Source organism: Sebastes umbrosus, chromosome 5, assembly GCF_015220745.1.
Source record: "Sebastes umbrosus isolate fSebUmb1 chromosome 5, fSebUmb1.pri, whole genome shotgun sequence".
In the NCBI taxonomy this organism is placed as follows: domain Eukaryota; kingdom Metazoa; phylum Chordata; class Actinopteri; order Perciformes; family Sebastidae; genus Sebastes; species Sebastes umbrosus.
Window position 1 is genome coordinate 13,969,709 of NC_051273.1, and position 15,796 is coordinate 13,985,504.

The following is a 15,796-nucleotide window of genomic DNA, read 5'->3' on the forward strand; positions in this document are numbered from 1 at the left end:
TTGTGTGACAAATAAATCAACGTTGACTTCTGGTTTCACACGAAGTACGAACACATGGTCTCCTAGGCAAAAGTCGGTTGTTTTTTGACCCACCCATCCGACCCGACCTCCTCCCTACGTGGCGTTTTTCGCTCTTTATACTTCCTGATTCACGATAACGTGGATTAAACACAAAATTATTTTGTGGGATATATACAATTTACAGTGCATTACTTTTCGTAGGTATAGCCACGGACGGTGTATCAGAACAGTCTGACTCATTGCATGTACGTAGGTGGCATGTGTTAGAAGAGCAGGAGCTATTACTTTGGTCGCTTATAGATGGTGTTGTTGTTTTTTATTTTTGACTGTAGGTGGCGCTGGTTTGACTGGAACTGCAGGTTAAAATGCAGTGCACTGAATGACACTGGTTGGTCCTGGTTTCAGGTGCTTCGCATAAATGATGTGTTTTTAAATCTGCCTGATGTGCAAATGAATCAGCAGCTCATGTGCAGCTTGTGTTTTCTTCCTATTTTAGTACCCTGTCAACCGCACACTGTACTAAACAGTGTCTTCTTACAGCAGGACACTGAGCTTCTAGATTCACGATAACATAAAATCCAGCTGAAAATCAATTTAAAGCTATCTACTCTTTTGAAACCAGACTACTACCTGACCCCTTACAGATTCTTTATATCCTTCTGCTTAATAGAGCTTGCAGACCACTTTGATGGGTTCTGCACTGTGAAGTGCTCCAACAAAATACTTGCAGTTTGTGTACTTATGCTATTTTATTATATTGGCAGAACGCTACAGGCCAGCTGAGCATGCACCTGCATTTTTAATTTTTATTTTCAGTATCCATGTGAGGAAAATGAAAGAATGGGAATACATCATCTGAGAGGGCGGGGAAACATAGATAGCTAACAACAGTACTAACAATTTGATGCATACCTGTCAAACTAACTGTAGTGGAAGTTGGGAGAAGGGTGATGCAAACCCTGTAGAAACTAGTGTAACCCGCGGGTCTGTTGTCTGTCTCACAGCAATGAAGCCAGGCTCTGCAGTGCATGTTATCAATTGGATAACAACACACATTTTCTTTTCTTTGATAGTGTGACAATTCATGGTCCTGAGAAGCCCACAAAGGCAGCAAACACTAGTCTTGTGGGTACAATGTCTGTCAGACTTGACTGATATGTTGATGTTGCGCTGGCACATGACCTCTGGCCCCTTGCAACAGGAAAAACTGGCCAAACAGGAAATGCACGTAAGATGATGACTTACGGATCCCACCAAGGTTATAGTCCAAAGCACTGTGACTGGTGCACAAAATTAAAGGCTTTGGTTTATCATAAGATCATAAGGCTAATTGTTATGTTTAGGTAAGATAGGTAGATTTGGCTACAAAGTTTAAAGCGGTTATATTTAGGTAAAGATTAGCAATGACTGGTATTAGGTAAATGCTTGACGCTAATGCTAACATTAGAAGAAGCTTTGCTTTATGAGCAGTTAAATGATAAAAGCAAAACAACTACTGTTACTTGAAAAGGCAACTTGAATTGGCACCCGATTCGACTGTTATCAAGCCATTAAATGTGCATTATTGGTCGCTATACGCACCGTACATGTGGGTCATTAGGGGCCTACTATGCCTACTACGTTGTAAAAGTGAAAGTGAAACTTCAAAGCAACACTGCATGAAACATTACGTTTTGAACACAAGCGAAACAACTTCTTTAGGTTTAGGCAACAAAACCACTTCGTTGGGTTTATGGAAAACATTGTGTTTTGGCTCAAAGGTACTGTTTGTAACTTCTTATATAAATCATTGCGGGTCGGTGTCCCATGCGCGCTCGCGTGTGGCTACGCTGTTCCAACACAAACTACACGGAAGCACCAAAACCGCAAAGTCATATCTAGTGAAGCCCGTCTTGCAAAACAGTGTTGGCTCTTTCTGCTTCGGCCTCCCGACCGCGGTCAGAAGACACAGGGGAGACCGTAGCTTCGGTCTCCAGGGCCGGAGTCTCTGCTCCTCTGCCTGCCTGCTTGCCTTCACTCACACACCGCGCTCGTTCTCACTCGCTCTCTCGCTCCACCTTTCACGTGCATGCACGCACACTACACACTGCTGAAGAGTTAGTTTAGCTCTGATAATATCTAGTGAATGTACAGTGGACGTTTGTGCAGAAATAAATGCTGCAGCTCCTCCAGACCAACAGAGGTTTCCTGTGTCGTTTCCTGCTGCTGAGTGAATAGACTGTGCTCCGGAGCGAGTAACGTTATCGTCTCCGACCGGGGCTGCGGTGTCTCCCCTGTTCCTTCTGACCGTTGGGAGGCTGAAGCAGGAAAACATAGTATCAGCATCTATGGTGCTCATAGCAACTGACAACGCAAATTTAATGACCTGAAAACTATTCCCAGTCTAATCAGTTGGAATTGGCAACAACAGCACTCAAACTAAGTACAAATCATGTAGGCTATGAATCAGCTAAACTCTGTGTTTCTACCGTCAGTGTGCTGCTGTCAACGACAACGACTACACAAAAGCAAAGCTGAGGAGCACAAACAAACCCACTTAAAGTCTGTCAAGAAAAGTACCTCAAATCATGTTTTATTCTTCCTTGGTCTGCTGAATAGCATATTCAAATTCAGCAACATCCTTTCTCTACCATAAATTTCCAAGATTAGTATCTCACACTTTGTTCCTATAATCTCTCTCCCTTCCTACTTTGAACGAGAGCCACATCTCTTTGTGTTGACTAAATTAAACTTACCTCGGCTTGCTGTACGACTCCGCCTGAACTTTGATTGACATCTCTATAAAAACTCTCTGCCAAGATTCCCCTCTTGAAAGGACACACAATAACTTTCTGAGAAACAAACTGTTCGGGGCTACAGGCTGTTGAGGTAGGATTGTTTCTACAAAAGCTGCAATAGTTGCATATGACATCTCCTCCCAGTGCTTTGATATAAATTTGTAACGTCAATACTACTGTCAAAAATATCCACATTCAGTATTCACTATTATTATTATTCAGTTGCCAATAGCTGTATGTTTTTTTTTTGTCCTACTCATCGATGCGTCTTCCCTCTATGTGTTTAATATCCCACAAAGCCTTCCTCTGTGCCTTTGTTTAATTGATTTGTTCTTTGTGAATACATCCAGGATTGAAAACTGAATAATTGCCTCTTTCTGTTGCTTGTTTTTTGATACTTGACTCAAATCATCCTGATTCATAAAGTGTGTTCATTAGAAGTCTGTCACAAAAAGTATTTTACAAAAGCAAAAGTGACAAAGCGACTATCTCTATCAGCATCTCACCATCTTTATACTTTAGGATTATTATTCTCATCCTTCTCCCGTCACCATTTAAAGGTCTAGTGTGTAGGATCTGGCGGTGTCTAGCGGTGAGGTGAGGAGATTGCAACCAACTGAAGCCTCTCCCGTGTGCCAAGCGTGTTGATGAGCTACGGGGGCCGACGCAAAAACGTGAATGGTCTTATCTAGAACCATTTGAAGCAGTGTCAGTGCGTAGAGTGTGTGTTTATGTGTGAAGTGAGTGGGGAAGCGAGAGAGAGAGAGCGGCGGCGACGGAAGCTAGTAACGTTATCGACTCCGGCCCGAGCAGGAAAAGTTAACAGAGTTTGGTTTATCCGTTCTGGGCTACTGTTGAAACGTGGCGGACTCAATGGAGAGGACCCGCTCCCTATGTAGATATAAACGTCTCACTCTAAGTTAACGAGAAAAAAAAACAATTCTTACTTTCAGGTGATTATACACTAAAGAAAACATAATTATTAATATTATATTCCATTTCTGCCAATAGATCCTCCTAATTGTTACACACTAGTCCTTTAAGCACTTCACATTCCTCTCTATTCCCCCTCTCTCCGGTAAAGTTGTGTGCTATGGAAATCAACCTCTCTCTCTTCTGTATCTTTAACTTCAATGTTAAGCTGAAGCTGCATTCCTCCTGGTGCCAGAGAGCCATTGGCATTAAAATGCATACAAACATGTGCATGGTCATTCAAGTTCGTGTGTGCATGCATTCATTATGTATATGTTCAAATGTGTATCCCTGAATCTCAATGAATAAGTAATCAACCTGTAGGAAAGTACACATAAATACGTGGGCAGCAACTGTAATCAGCAACTTTGAAGTCTTTTCACAACTAACTTTGACAGGAAGCTTCAGAGAGAGGACAAGGGGAAGCTGAAGAGAGTGTCTAACGGTAAAGAAACAAAAATGACATTGTTGTGTGGGATTTGATTTGCTTTTAAAAGCTCATGTGCACAGCACAATAAATATTTGTGGAGAGACGGAGTGAATGACAGTGGGAAAGCGAGGCCGATAGAGAAGAAGGACGCTCTGTCAGACGTTCTAACAAATCTGAAGGACTGCGGCACACTTTCCGCATTATTTGCGCATCCTTTCTTGTCTCTGTGGGCAGAATCTTAATAGAAAAAGCGTGTGTGTTTCTTTTCTTTGGCGTGTGCTTGTCCACAAGTGTCTGCATATTGTGTGTATATATGTTTGTGTGTGGGTTTCTGCAGGTTTCTATGATGTGTGTGTGTGCCTGACAGTCTCTGCCACTGACGTACGTGCCTTCATTCGTTTCAGAGGATTATTCATTTCCTTTTGAAGTGAGGCAGCTCGCCCGGCGAGGAAGGTCTGAAAGGCGGCCGAGAGCAGGCTTTCATACTTCTCCAACAGCAGCTTGTCGTCTGGGGGGTAAATACGTCTGTAGGCCGCAGAGACACAGAGAGAAAAGCAAGGAGAGCGAGGGAGGAGTGGAGTAAGAAAAGGCAAAAGGAGGAGGGTCACCAGGGCGGGGAGAAAAGGGGATGAGAGAGGTGAGAGGAGAAATGATGAAGAAGAGAAAACAGAGGTTGGGTTCACAAAGGAGAGGGTGGGAGTGGAGAGAAAGAAAGAGAAGAGGGGGATTGGGGTTCAGCAAAAGAGGGATATGAGGTGAGAGCAGGAGCGGTGACAGAATGGGGAGGGAGGCAGCCGTGACGGATAAAAGACAGAAAAAAAGAAGGGTAAGAAAAGAGTGGAGGAAGAGGGTTGTTAAAGAGATAGAAAGATGAAGAAAAGGAATACAAAGATTGGGAGAGGGAGAGATTGATGAAGGAAGAGGGAGGAGTGGATGGAGTGAGGCGCAGAGAGGTCGAGGCACAGCGGGGGGAGAGTGGTAGATGGACAGAAAGGAGAGCAAGCAGGAGGAGAAACACAGGCGGGGAGAATTATAAGCATTTCAATGAGAGGTGTGAAATGATGGAGAGACAAAAAGAAAGGTGAAGAAGTATTAATGGAGACCTTGAGTCAAGAAACTGTACAAACTTCAGTCTTTTCACATGAAGTAATGCATTAACACACAACTGCTTCACACACACACACCCACCCTCACTGAGATGTGCCTGTTCACACCTTCTGCATAGTTCTGCTTAGTTTTAACAGTGCTCTGTGTTTATCTTAGGCCTTAAAGGGATTAGGAAAACGTATAAACCTCTGCCTGGTTATCCTCATAATACATCTCCAAACTCCCCTCGTGTCATCGCTTTAGCCATCAAATCAAAACAATGACAGTGTTTTAATAAGCACCGGCCAGCGTGGAGTGTAAAAGCAGGGAAATAGTTTGGCGTCTCTTACAGACACATTTAGAGCCAGACTTCTCCTGAGTTAGCCTTTTGAATCAACAGAGCGTTAAAGTGAAAGGGAGTTAAAGTACAGACCTCCTTTTTCTTATACACAAAGATATAAAGTTGGATGTAATGTTTATGCAACAGTGTGACATTTTTCTACCATCTTCTAAATATTGATTACTAAGCCATAACTACTAACACCTCGTTCCCACACAGTTTTGTTTGTGTCCGTAAATCCGTTAAGTATAAGGATTACGCCCCTACTGTTCAACGCAAGGAAATGCATCTCTTTACAGATAGATAGAAATACAACAGCATGGATAGATATGGAAGAGATATTACTACATAGATATAAAACACTGTTTTTATATCTATGAGTTACGGTTTGTTTTTCGCCGTCCAGTCTAGACGAGTCACATTTATAACGTTACAAGTGAAAATTCAACAGCGTATTTATAATTTTTTTAACATTGGTAGCATGCTAACTGTGTGATAGAGTGCATATCGTGTTTGTTACATCAAACTTTCACCTTGAAACCACTATTCGAATGCTTTTTTCTTTTGTTTTGTTTTTTATTTTTATATATAAGTATGTAATAATAATGTATAAATCCCCAAATAGCCCATGAAATAAGGAATAATCCCACAACATTATTCATTATTCATATTCAACATAAATTATTATTGGTTATTCTCAGACGGATATAGCTGTATGTTGTGTGTAGAGGTCGTGTGTGCGCAGTAGTACAGCAGCAGCGTTGTCCTCGGCACCGAAACGGGGGAGATGGAGACAGAAGAACATGTCAGCCTGCTGCGCTACACTGCTCCGCGAAGCGTTAAATACCTTTGAGTATTTCTCATCGAAGCTTAGAAGCCCCAAAAAATGGTATTCGGGACAGCCCTACACACAGTGCATACGGTCTGTCCGTTATCTGCCGCTAAAGTTCAACTTTTTCAACGTACTCGAGGCAAATTACGGACCAGAAAGACACGAGTCGCGCAAACACGTCGGAGATCGCGGAGGTTCCCATAGGAATGAATGAACTTCCAGTTGACTCGTATAGTACGTACACAGAGCTATGTGGAAACGAGGTGTAAGCTATTCACACATACCAACATCTGAGTATTAGATTTTAGCGAAAGTACAATGCCAAGTAAAGTTTAACACTGCACAATTTTACCATTAAAACTTTTACTGCTCCCCATCCGCCATTTAACAACCTTATGCAGGGATGCTGTGCTGGGGTACACGATTTCCATATTGTTGAGACGTTGACCCAATTCTATGCATTACTTTAGTTACAGCAACTACTGAATGTTGAGAAACCTGAGATGAACCAATCACTTTTATTACCTTCCCTTGGCACTATCCTATATGGGATTTTGTAACTGCCATATTTTTTAACCACCTTTAAGGTATATAGACCAGATTATTTTCTTCTTCCTCTTGAGAGACACTGTGAAATATGGAAAAAAGTCTCTTCATAATGGGGATAAACTCAGTTTAAATGATAATGTATGAAAAGAGCCAGAACTTGTCGATCCTCAATGAGCAACATAAATCACATGACTGGAAAGCAATAGGTCAACACTTTAATAGTGGGTGTTAACTGCTCCCTCTTTTTGGCACCCTCCATCTCTGAACATATGGACATTTTATTTGAGGGTGACCCTGCAATATTTTTTAAATAAAATGTTCACGCTGAGGCTTAGTTCCCTTGCATGTGTTCCCGAATGGGATATAGACAAAACTAATATTCATATTCCATTTAAAACTGTCTTTGTTTTGGTCAACAGTGTCTCTAAAAGCTTCCCAGTTCCAACTGTGTAAATGATGTTAAATGAACATCAACAATAGCATCAGCCAGCTGGGTTTCCCTCTCTGATGCCACAGGGTCCTGGCTTGTCTGTAACTGATGCAAGTTTCATCTACAGTAATAGCTGAATGTAAGTAAGTTCATTACCCGAACTCGTCTAATGAGAAGCAGTGTGTTAATCAGACTCCAGCGCTGCGCCGGGACACCATTTGAATGCTAAGAGGTCTTTATTAGGGGTGCTCCAGACAGACCTCAGCCTGTCTGATTGACTGTCTGGCTGCGTGTCTGAAAAGAGGAAGGAGGTGACAGCACTTCATGCAGCCTGGGATCAGTATTCTGACTATAGCCATTCAGTCAAGTGATGAGTCAAGAAGTCACTTTACACTCGGGGTAGACAGCAGCAAGAAGGGCAAGTGTGTGTGAGCCAATTGTGGAGGCATGTGTGTCAGAGAATCAAGATCTAGAAAATGTGTGTACATGATGGATACAGAGACGGAGGCAGGAAGAGAAACTGAGGGAGGGATTTGGAAGGGGTAAGCGGCAAATCAGAACTCGCTGTCGCTGAGTCATGCTCTTAAGATGGATCTCCTCCATCTGTGAGGTGACTATTAAAAATTGACACGCTCTATGTCTTCCAGAGTCCCAGCTGGAGTTGAGAGTAGAGGTGCAGAAGGCGGGCAAAGTATACACGCCAATTTGAATTTCCGAAATGCTGAAAACATTGTGAATAACAATTTGAGCCTCGACATTACACGCCACCTCTGATTCCCGTTCTCCCTTCCCATTTTACATATTCTCTCAGTCTTAATTCTTCCACCTCTAAAAACATTGGTCGTTCTGTTGTTTGCTGTCTCTGCAGCAGCATTATTTATTCTCCCCCGAGAGCGTAGCGCTCCGCAGATGACCCCATAAATGTAAGCGGAGCTGGCTCCGCTATAGTGGGTGGAGCTCCTGGAGGGAGAGCCCCCTCTCCCCGGCTGTTTGCCTCTTCCTTACCTGTAGTTCCCCAGATGTTGCTTTTCATGCTCCTCCCTGGTGATCTGCTTGCGGACCTGTGCCAGTCGCTCTCTCTAGAAATGAGGAAAGGAAAAAGGACTAAATCTCTCTGGTGAAAGTCGCTGCCACCCCCTCCTTTATCTTCTATTAGGATTAGAGAAAGAATAAAGTCTTAAAAACTAGAAGGCAAGAGGGGAGAAAGATGAGATAAAAGAAGTCTCACCCAACAATGCCTCATAATTAAGAGGCATTTTTCCATCTACTCTCTTATTGATACGAAGGTATAATTGTGGAGCTCAGGTGGCCAATTTAGCGTAAAGCAGAGAGGGGGGATTCACTCCACTACAGGCACTGCAGTATCATCGAGCTCTGAGCGATGTGTGCCTTCAATAGACCCGAACCTGGTCTGGCACTTCAGCCATAACAGCACTCAAACACGAGGTAGTCCCCTTTTTAAAATAGTGCCTCTGCGCCATCTTTCCTTATTCCCACTGATTACTGCTGCGGCTTATCAAAAGGCTAATCAAAGGGGGCGGGAGGCGTAAAGTACTAGTAGCTGCCACTTTTCCCCATATATATGAGAAAAACTCCCCCGACTCCTTCATTTGAAAGAGAAACTAATTAAATGGTATGCTTGTCTCACAAAACTTTGACTCTTTTGACGTAGAGAAAGAAGAAAGTGAAACTGAATTTCTGCTCAGATTTTTCTTCTCAATTCAATCCTGAGAAAAGAGCATAATACAATGTTTGGTTGTTTACTGAAGTGAACACGTCCTATAAAATAAGAATTTCTAGTTTTTGTTTTTTACTAACAGATTAACATGTTAACTTAATGTCTCTGATGATATCTCTGAACACATCTCTGATGAGCTCCTGTCCCTGAATTGCTGAAGCCAAGCCACTGTTTGTGCTCATTTTGGTGTGGCCTACAAAGGTTAAAGGTGCTCTATACATCCGGAGCATTAATACAGCAGCAAACAACTATTTGCTATGTAAAGATATAGAGGAGTAATGTCTACCTGAGCAGAGAATGAAGTCTCTCTTCCTCTGTGTGTGTTGTAATCCGAGTTTTTCTGTGCTTTGTTGACATAGCTGGGCCGGCCACGCATGCTTTTAGTGCATGTTCATGCATATGAGCGTGCCCCACTGGCTAGCTCATCGGAGTTACTCTGCAATGCTGTTATACGGCGGTTACACCTGATAACGCCATCCCGACCAACACCGCCGTCGCGGAAGTGTAGCACCCACCCTCTGGTTCCCCCCCAGGTAAACACTGATAGCTCTGTCAGCAGTGTTGCTGTTGTTTTCACTGTTAGCACCATTAGCTAGGAGACATTTGCTCAGCTGTCGCCATGTTGAGAGCCTTGCGGAGGCAATAGAAATGCTCCCAATCTTGCATTTAGGACCTTTAAAAGAAATAAAAAATCTCAGGACATATGACTGCACAGCCATTGTTTTAGTTCCCAGGCTGTTTTTGAAAGTCTGGGTGGGGAAATTGAGTTTCACTCTTAACTCCATTGTCCATAGTCAAGGTGCACGAACTTGTGCAAGTGTTTAGCATCCCAGATGCTCTCCAGTCTCCACTGCAGTTGGTCAGTTGCCAGCAGAGAGCATTGTGGTTTTATTAGGCAGATTGCAGAGGGGAATATGTGAAACTATATAAATGTGAGGTACATTCTTGATCAGCAAATTTTTTCGTACTTAATAATACATTTTAAACTAAATGCTATAGTTTAATAATTAGTTTGTGCCTTACCAGCTCTTCTCTCCTGCGCTCCAGTGTGTGACGTTGTTTCTCCCAGTCCGAGGAAGCAGCCGAGAGTTTTTTCATGGAGCCGTGTCCATAGAGCCGTCGCTGAGCTTCTGCCTTTTGCTGGGCCAGGTTGCGTTTCTTATCACTGGCTCTGGATCAACATAGAGCAAGCACGGAGTCAAAAAAACGCACATTTAAAACATAAGGAAAAAAGAACAGCAACATTAAAGTACATTATCTAAGAATACAAGTGTTACAGGGCGTCTTTGGTTGGCGTTTTCCAATAATACTTTGCATCTTTGATTATTTTTCTGTCACAGGTTTTAGCTGCTGTTGAGAAAGACACGCACTATGACTGAAATCCTGTTGCGTTTAAGTGCTCTTTGCCTTTCCTGTCTCCATTTCGTAACTGCATACTCTCATTGTTCTATCAGAATACACAAGATGTACTTTATCACAACATACTTCTCTGTTAAAAACAGATTTATATCTGCAGAAAAAAGGTTTCCATGAATGCTGTTAACAATGATGAAGTTTGACAGCATGCAGGTCTCATCCCTAACTGATGGATTGACCTAAATTTGCCTTTTCACATTATTGTGGTAGTTAAAAAAAAAATACAGAAGAAAAATTCCCTCACAAAACACTCAACAACACAGAGATAAAGATAGAGCCGAGACACAAACAAAGTGACAACCACAGGATGAACAGGACCAGACAGCTAATTCTGAACAAGTGGGCCATTGCGGTCTGGAGAAAAGGGCAATTCATTTTAGTCAATCACTGGCCCTTTAAATTAGATATTGAGTGCTGTTGGGGGGCTGAGGTTTATCAATGTCCATGCCCGGCCGGGCCTGAATTGATCCCACGTTGATACAGTTGGGGTTGTGAGCCGAGTTGAGAGCCGACCCTACCTCCACACACCACCAACCCCTCCCGCTTGGGAAGCAAAGCCATTACTATATAAGGAAAAAGTGAGCGAGGTAGAACAAAGCCTTCATTCACTCCAGCATGAACATAAGCAGTTTGTTCAGTGGAAACAGCTCCCCGCTGCCTTTCAAGGCCTCCTACGATTTATTTGTCATGAAATAATCAAATCTCCCCTTTTTAATCTGTGGGAACACAACAAACATCAGCCATGAAACAAATCATTCTGATAAGAGATTTGTTTGTGTCGAATGAAGCCAAGCGGGAGGGAGGGAGCGAGTTTTTATGTGGGATGGCTGCACAACGCACCACACTTGGCCAAACTAGATCTATGGTGCTGCATGTAATTGATCCATTGATGTGTGTTTGTGTGTGTGTGTGTGTGTGTGTGTGTGTGTGTCTGTGTGTGTGTGTGACTAGAGAGTTGAGACTATATTTAGAGCAGTAAGAGGAGGACAAGCACAAAGAGAGAAAGAGAAAAAGAGAGCAGAGATCCAGAGGTCTGGTGTACGATGATCAATCAGTGGACAGGCTCACTATAGCCAGGGGACAGAAAAGCATGCCGGCAAACACACACACACACACAAACACACACACACTATGTATACAAAAAATACATTACACAACAAGAATGACAGTATGCGTAACCTAGACAGGCAAACAAATACACCCGCAAAGTGAAAAAAGCAACACAGTAAGCTTATGTAAATATACAGAGCAGGCTAAACCATGTAGACTCTGAAATACAGATAGCAGAACTAACTGTTATCCTGTTCCTATCACACACACACACACACACACACACACACACACACACAGCATGTCTGATTAAAGGATGTGCACAGTAGAAGCATCGCTTTGTTACTTGGCCATTATCTGTCTTTGTATCCACCACAGCAGCACCAACACACACATTTACAAGCACAGCGATTTTTTTTTGTCCACAGCTCAAACCTCCTGTTAGATTCACACTAATGTCACTACTGGTTCATCAGTCTGAAAACACAACACGATGAAGGCTGCCGTGCATCAAAGTAACACCAGAGTTTTCACGGTTGCCAAATAAAGAAAGAATCGATTGAAATCTTTAAACATTCAGAGCCCTGTAAAATAAAATTTAACGTGAGCTTCGCCTGCCTCTGGACATGAAACTCAACCCCTAGATCCAATTCATGTATCTGCAAGCATGTGTGTGTTTGTGTGTATGACCGTGATGAAGAACAGTACCGAATGTTGAGGAGTTTGAGAGCATTGAGCAGCACCCCTTTCTTCACGTCGTAATCAATCTTCTGATCGGTCCCAAAGCTCGGAGCTCGATTGATCTGCCAGAGAGGAGAGGAGAGGAGAGGAGAGAAACATTCAAAGAATATTCTGGTTTTCATCTAAAAATGTTTTTCTTTCTTCTCAATTCAGCAGAGAGAAATGCTATGCAATTACAGAAGTGGATTTAGGGCATCTTTGGTAAAAAGACATCTGTTCCAACAAGAAGAAGAGGAAAGAGGAGAGAAGAGATGGGCAGGGAGAGTTTTTTTCTCTTTGAAGGACATTTTGGAGCTCTTAGCCTTTGCCTGTACTTAAATCCTGTCTGACACTGATGTGCGTATGCTTGTGCATGAAGAAGAGTCTATGAACAGATTGTGTAAGTTAAACTGTCACTAGATTAGTGACCCTGCCCTTTCCAGCCAACCGCAGCAAGCAGTCCATGACTCTGTAACTTAAGTATGCCAGACAGTGCAACACCTATCCGTACCACCGCCACCAATAATCTCTTTGTGAGCATCAGTGAATTACCAGCGCTCGGCTCAGTCCCATCATATACAATCAGGAGGGCTCAGAGAGAGAGTCAACTGTGCGAGGAACGGCATAAGCCACCTGTGATTTGAGGTACAAAAGCCAGTATCACCCAGGGAAAGAATTCAAGAGCAGCTTACCTTTCTTAACAGAACAATTTCCAGCACCGGTGCAAGGTATTCAGATATCAGTTATTATACCTGACACAACAAATCAATTCTTCCCTTTTTACTCTTTGTTATGTTGCCTCTGTCTCTCTGCCAAGGTGAAAAAAGAGATTGTGTGAGACAACAAAAGGGCCAGCAAAATGAGGCGAAGTGCGGAGGGAGGGTGAGTGAACTGGCAACCGTGATTGGAATGGTGTCTTCCTATGAGGTGACTTCAAATGACAATGCAACAGATGCCCACCGACGGGCTGGCTCGGGTTAATAAACCTTGATCGTTGAGATAAGTCAGGTCTCCTCCTAACGCCGTTCAAATTCTCAAACCTCCTATTTTTTTCATGTGGGAACACCAGAATGGTTGGCAGCTTTTGATGTCATCAGATTTGTAATGGCTTCAAAATTAGATTTTGAACATTTGTATTATTATTAGGGCTGTGTATTGGCAATAATCTGACGATACGATACATATCATAATACAGGGGTAACGATTCAATATATTGCGATTAGGGCTGACACGCGATAATAACACATTAACGCAAATTTGTTTTAACGCCACTAATTTCTTTAACGCATTAAAGCGTCTTGCAATTTTTAGGTTGTAGTGGGCTCGGTTTTAAAGCTAGCGTAGATACTGGTATCATATGAAACAAGAAAAAAAAAACGTTGCTTGTCACAAAGGAGGCTAAATAACGCTCCAAACTTGCTCTAATTTTTGGCGAAGAAAAACTGTCATGGCCCTTTTCAAAGGGGTCCCTTGACCTCTGACCTCAAGATACAGTATGTGAATCAAAATGGGTTCTATGGGTACCCATGAGTCTCCCCTTTACAGACATGCCCACTTTATGATAATCACATGCAGTTTCGGGTAAAATCATGCAGTTTTTTTGCATGCAGTACAAATTTTTGACAGTATCACAAAACATAATGTTGCGATATTTATGTGCATCAATATTTTCTTACACCCCTAATTATCATTAATAAAAAGTACTCTGAAAAAATTTATGAAAATATAAAGAGTGTACAAAGACAAAGGGGTTATTATCAGGTGGAAATGAACCATTTTTAACTCATCCATACTGACTGAAACATGCCGTCTCACGTTTCAGTATGTGGAGTTGACTATTGCCGTACTACGACCCAACATGGCTGCATCTGTGGTAAAAATCAATGATCATTTTCAATCAAATAAAAATCACTGCTAATACTAGTGGAAGTGTAGCTGGAAATGCATCATTCCCAGTAGCCTTAATCTGCAGCTGGAGTGAGTATTTGTGTCAGAGACGTTCAATCGATTCAGTTCAATTTATTTTTATATAGCGTCAAATCATAGCAGATGTTATCTCAAGACGCTCTTTATATAGAGCAGGTCTAGACCTTACTCGTATAATTTAGAGACCCGACAAGAGATCCCCCGTGAGCATGCACTCGGTAAAACAGTGGCAAGAAAAAACTCCCCTTTAACGGGTAGACATCTTGGGCAGAACCAGGCTCTGGGTGGGCGGCCATCTGCTTCAACGTTATTCGTCCTGTTCCTATCTTCTTTTAGAAAAAAACCGTTGGATACAGTTGAACTCATGAAAGCAGCACAGCAGCCAATCGGAAATCGAGATTTCGGTAACGGAGCAACGCTGAGCCAATCCGAGCATTTGGAGCGCATTATAGATCTGTTGTATCCACCAATCAGGAACTTGGGGAAAGAATAGTGAAAGAGGAAAACAGATTGGTGTGCAACATCAGACCATTTGGAACCATAAAGATATTTGGGCTGAAAATCAGCAACAAAAACCCCCAAAAGCTCTTTTACAGAGATGTGCAAAGCGTCTCAAAGGTTGCGGGGGTAGCACTCAGAAACCCCATCCCTCTTTCTCTTCCCTTCCTCTGAACTAGCCATTACTAATCCTGACACAAAGGTGCTTACCGCTGTGTGGCAGATTTGGGAACAGTGTTGTAAGATAATATTTACATCACAACCACCGGGCTCCAAGGAACTGAGAGAGCCAGAGCGTTGGGGCAGGTAGCCCAAAAAGAGAGCGGTAACTACTGAGACATTGTACATTTGCATTACGAGCCAGCTGGGCAGGCTTAAGTGAATCAGTAAACATCAACGGCTACTCCTAAATTGTCCTTCAGCAAGACACCTCAACCCCAAACTCCCACGATATGAATATGGTTGTACAAATGCATGTAGCTGTGTGATAAGGTTAATAAGAGCACGCAAGGATATGAAAACTTATCTCGAGCTGTAGCGGTCTATGTTAACCTGAAGCAACTGTACAACCTTCTCTGAGCCTGTTGGGCCATCGCTGCCCGAGTGTCTTCGGCTAGTTCAGAGGATAGATCCACAAATACCACAAGTGAGCTATTAAATCTACACCAACATGACATTGGTTTGTACGGGCGTGCTTTCGTAACTGTGCGTGTGCGTTTCTTTCTACACGGCAACCATTTATCAGACGGACGGGGGGTGGGGGGGCGGGTGATGAATGTCTTCCAGTGCAAAGAGGAAAAAAGGAACAGGGACCCTATCCAACTCGTTCACTCAATAGAATGAAGTCTACAATACATCCCTCTGTGTGCTGAGAAGGACAGAGCTCCACTTCAACCTACAGTACCTTACCTAAAGGAAAAAAAAAAAAACACCACAAAAGAAAAAGAGGGAAGAGGTCTGTTTTCATTTAGAGCGCTCCCCGATATGACAGGCACAATGAAAAGAGTATGG

At 42.7% G+C, this 15,796-nt stretch overlaps 1 protein-coding gene across 5 annotated transcripts in view; it reads right to left on the reverse strand.

Annotated features, from left to right (window-relative positions):
- The window catches only part of ttll7 (tubulin tyrosine ligase-like family, member 7), a 94,620-nt gene that overhangs the window by 33,782 nt on the left and 45,042 nt on the right, over positions 1 to 15,796 (reverse strand). For all 5 annotated transcript variants that reach the window (XM_037768949.1, XM_037768952.1, XM_037768950.1 and 2 more), the window contains exons 10-13: positions 12,350 to 12,444; positions 10,199 to 10,346; positions 8,443 to 8,516; positions 4,590 to 4,725 (exon numbers count right to left, since the gene is read on the reverse strand). In XM_037768949.1, the coding sequence (XP_037624877.1) occupies positions 4,590 to 4,725; positions 8,443 to 8,516; positions 10,199 to 10,346; positions 12,350 to 12,444 (453 nt within the window). The remainder of the gene's footprint in view (positions 1 to 4,589; positions 4,726 to 8,442; positions 8,517 to 10,198; positions 10,347 to 12,349; positions 12,445 to 15,796) is intronic.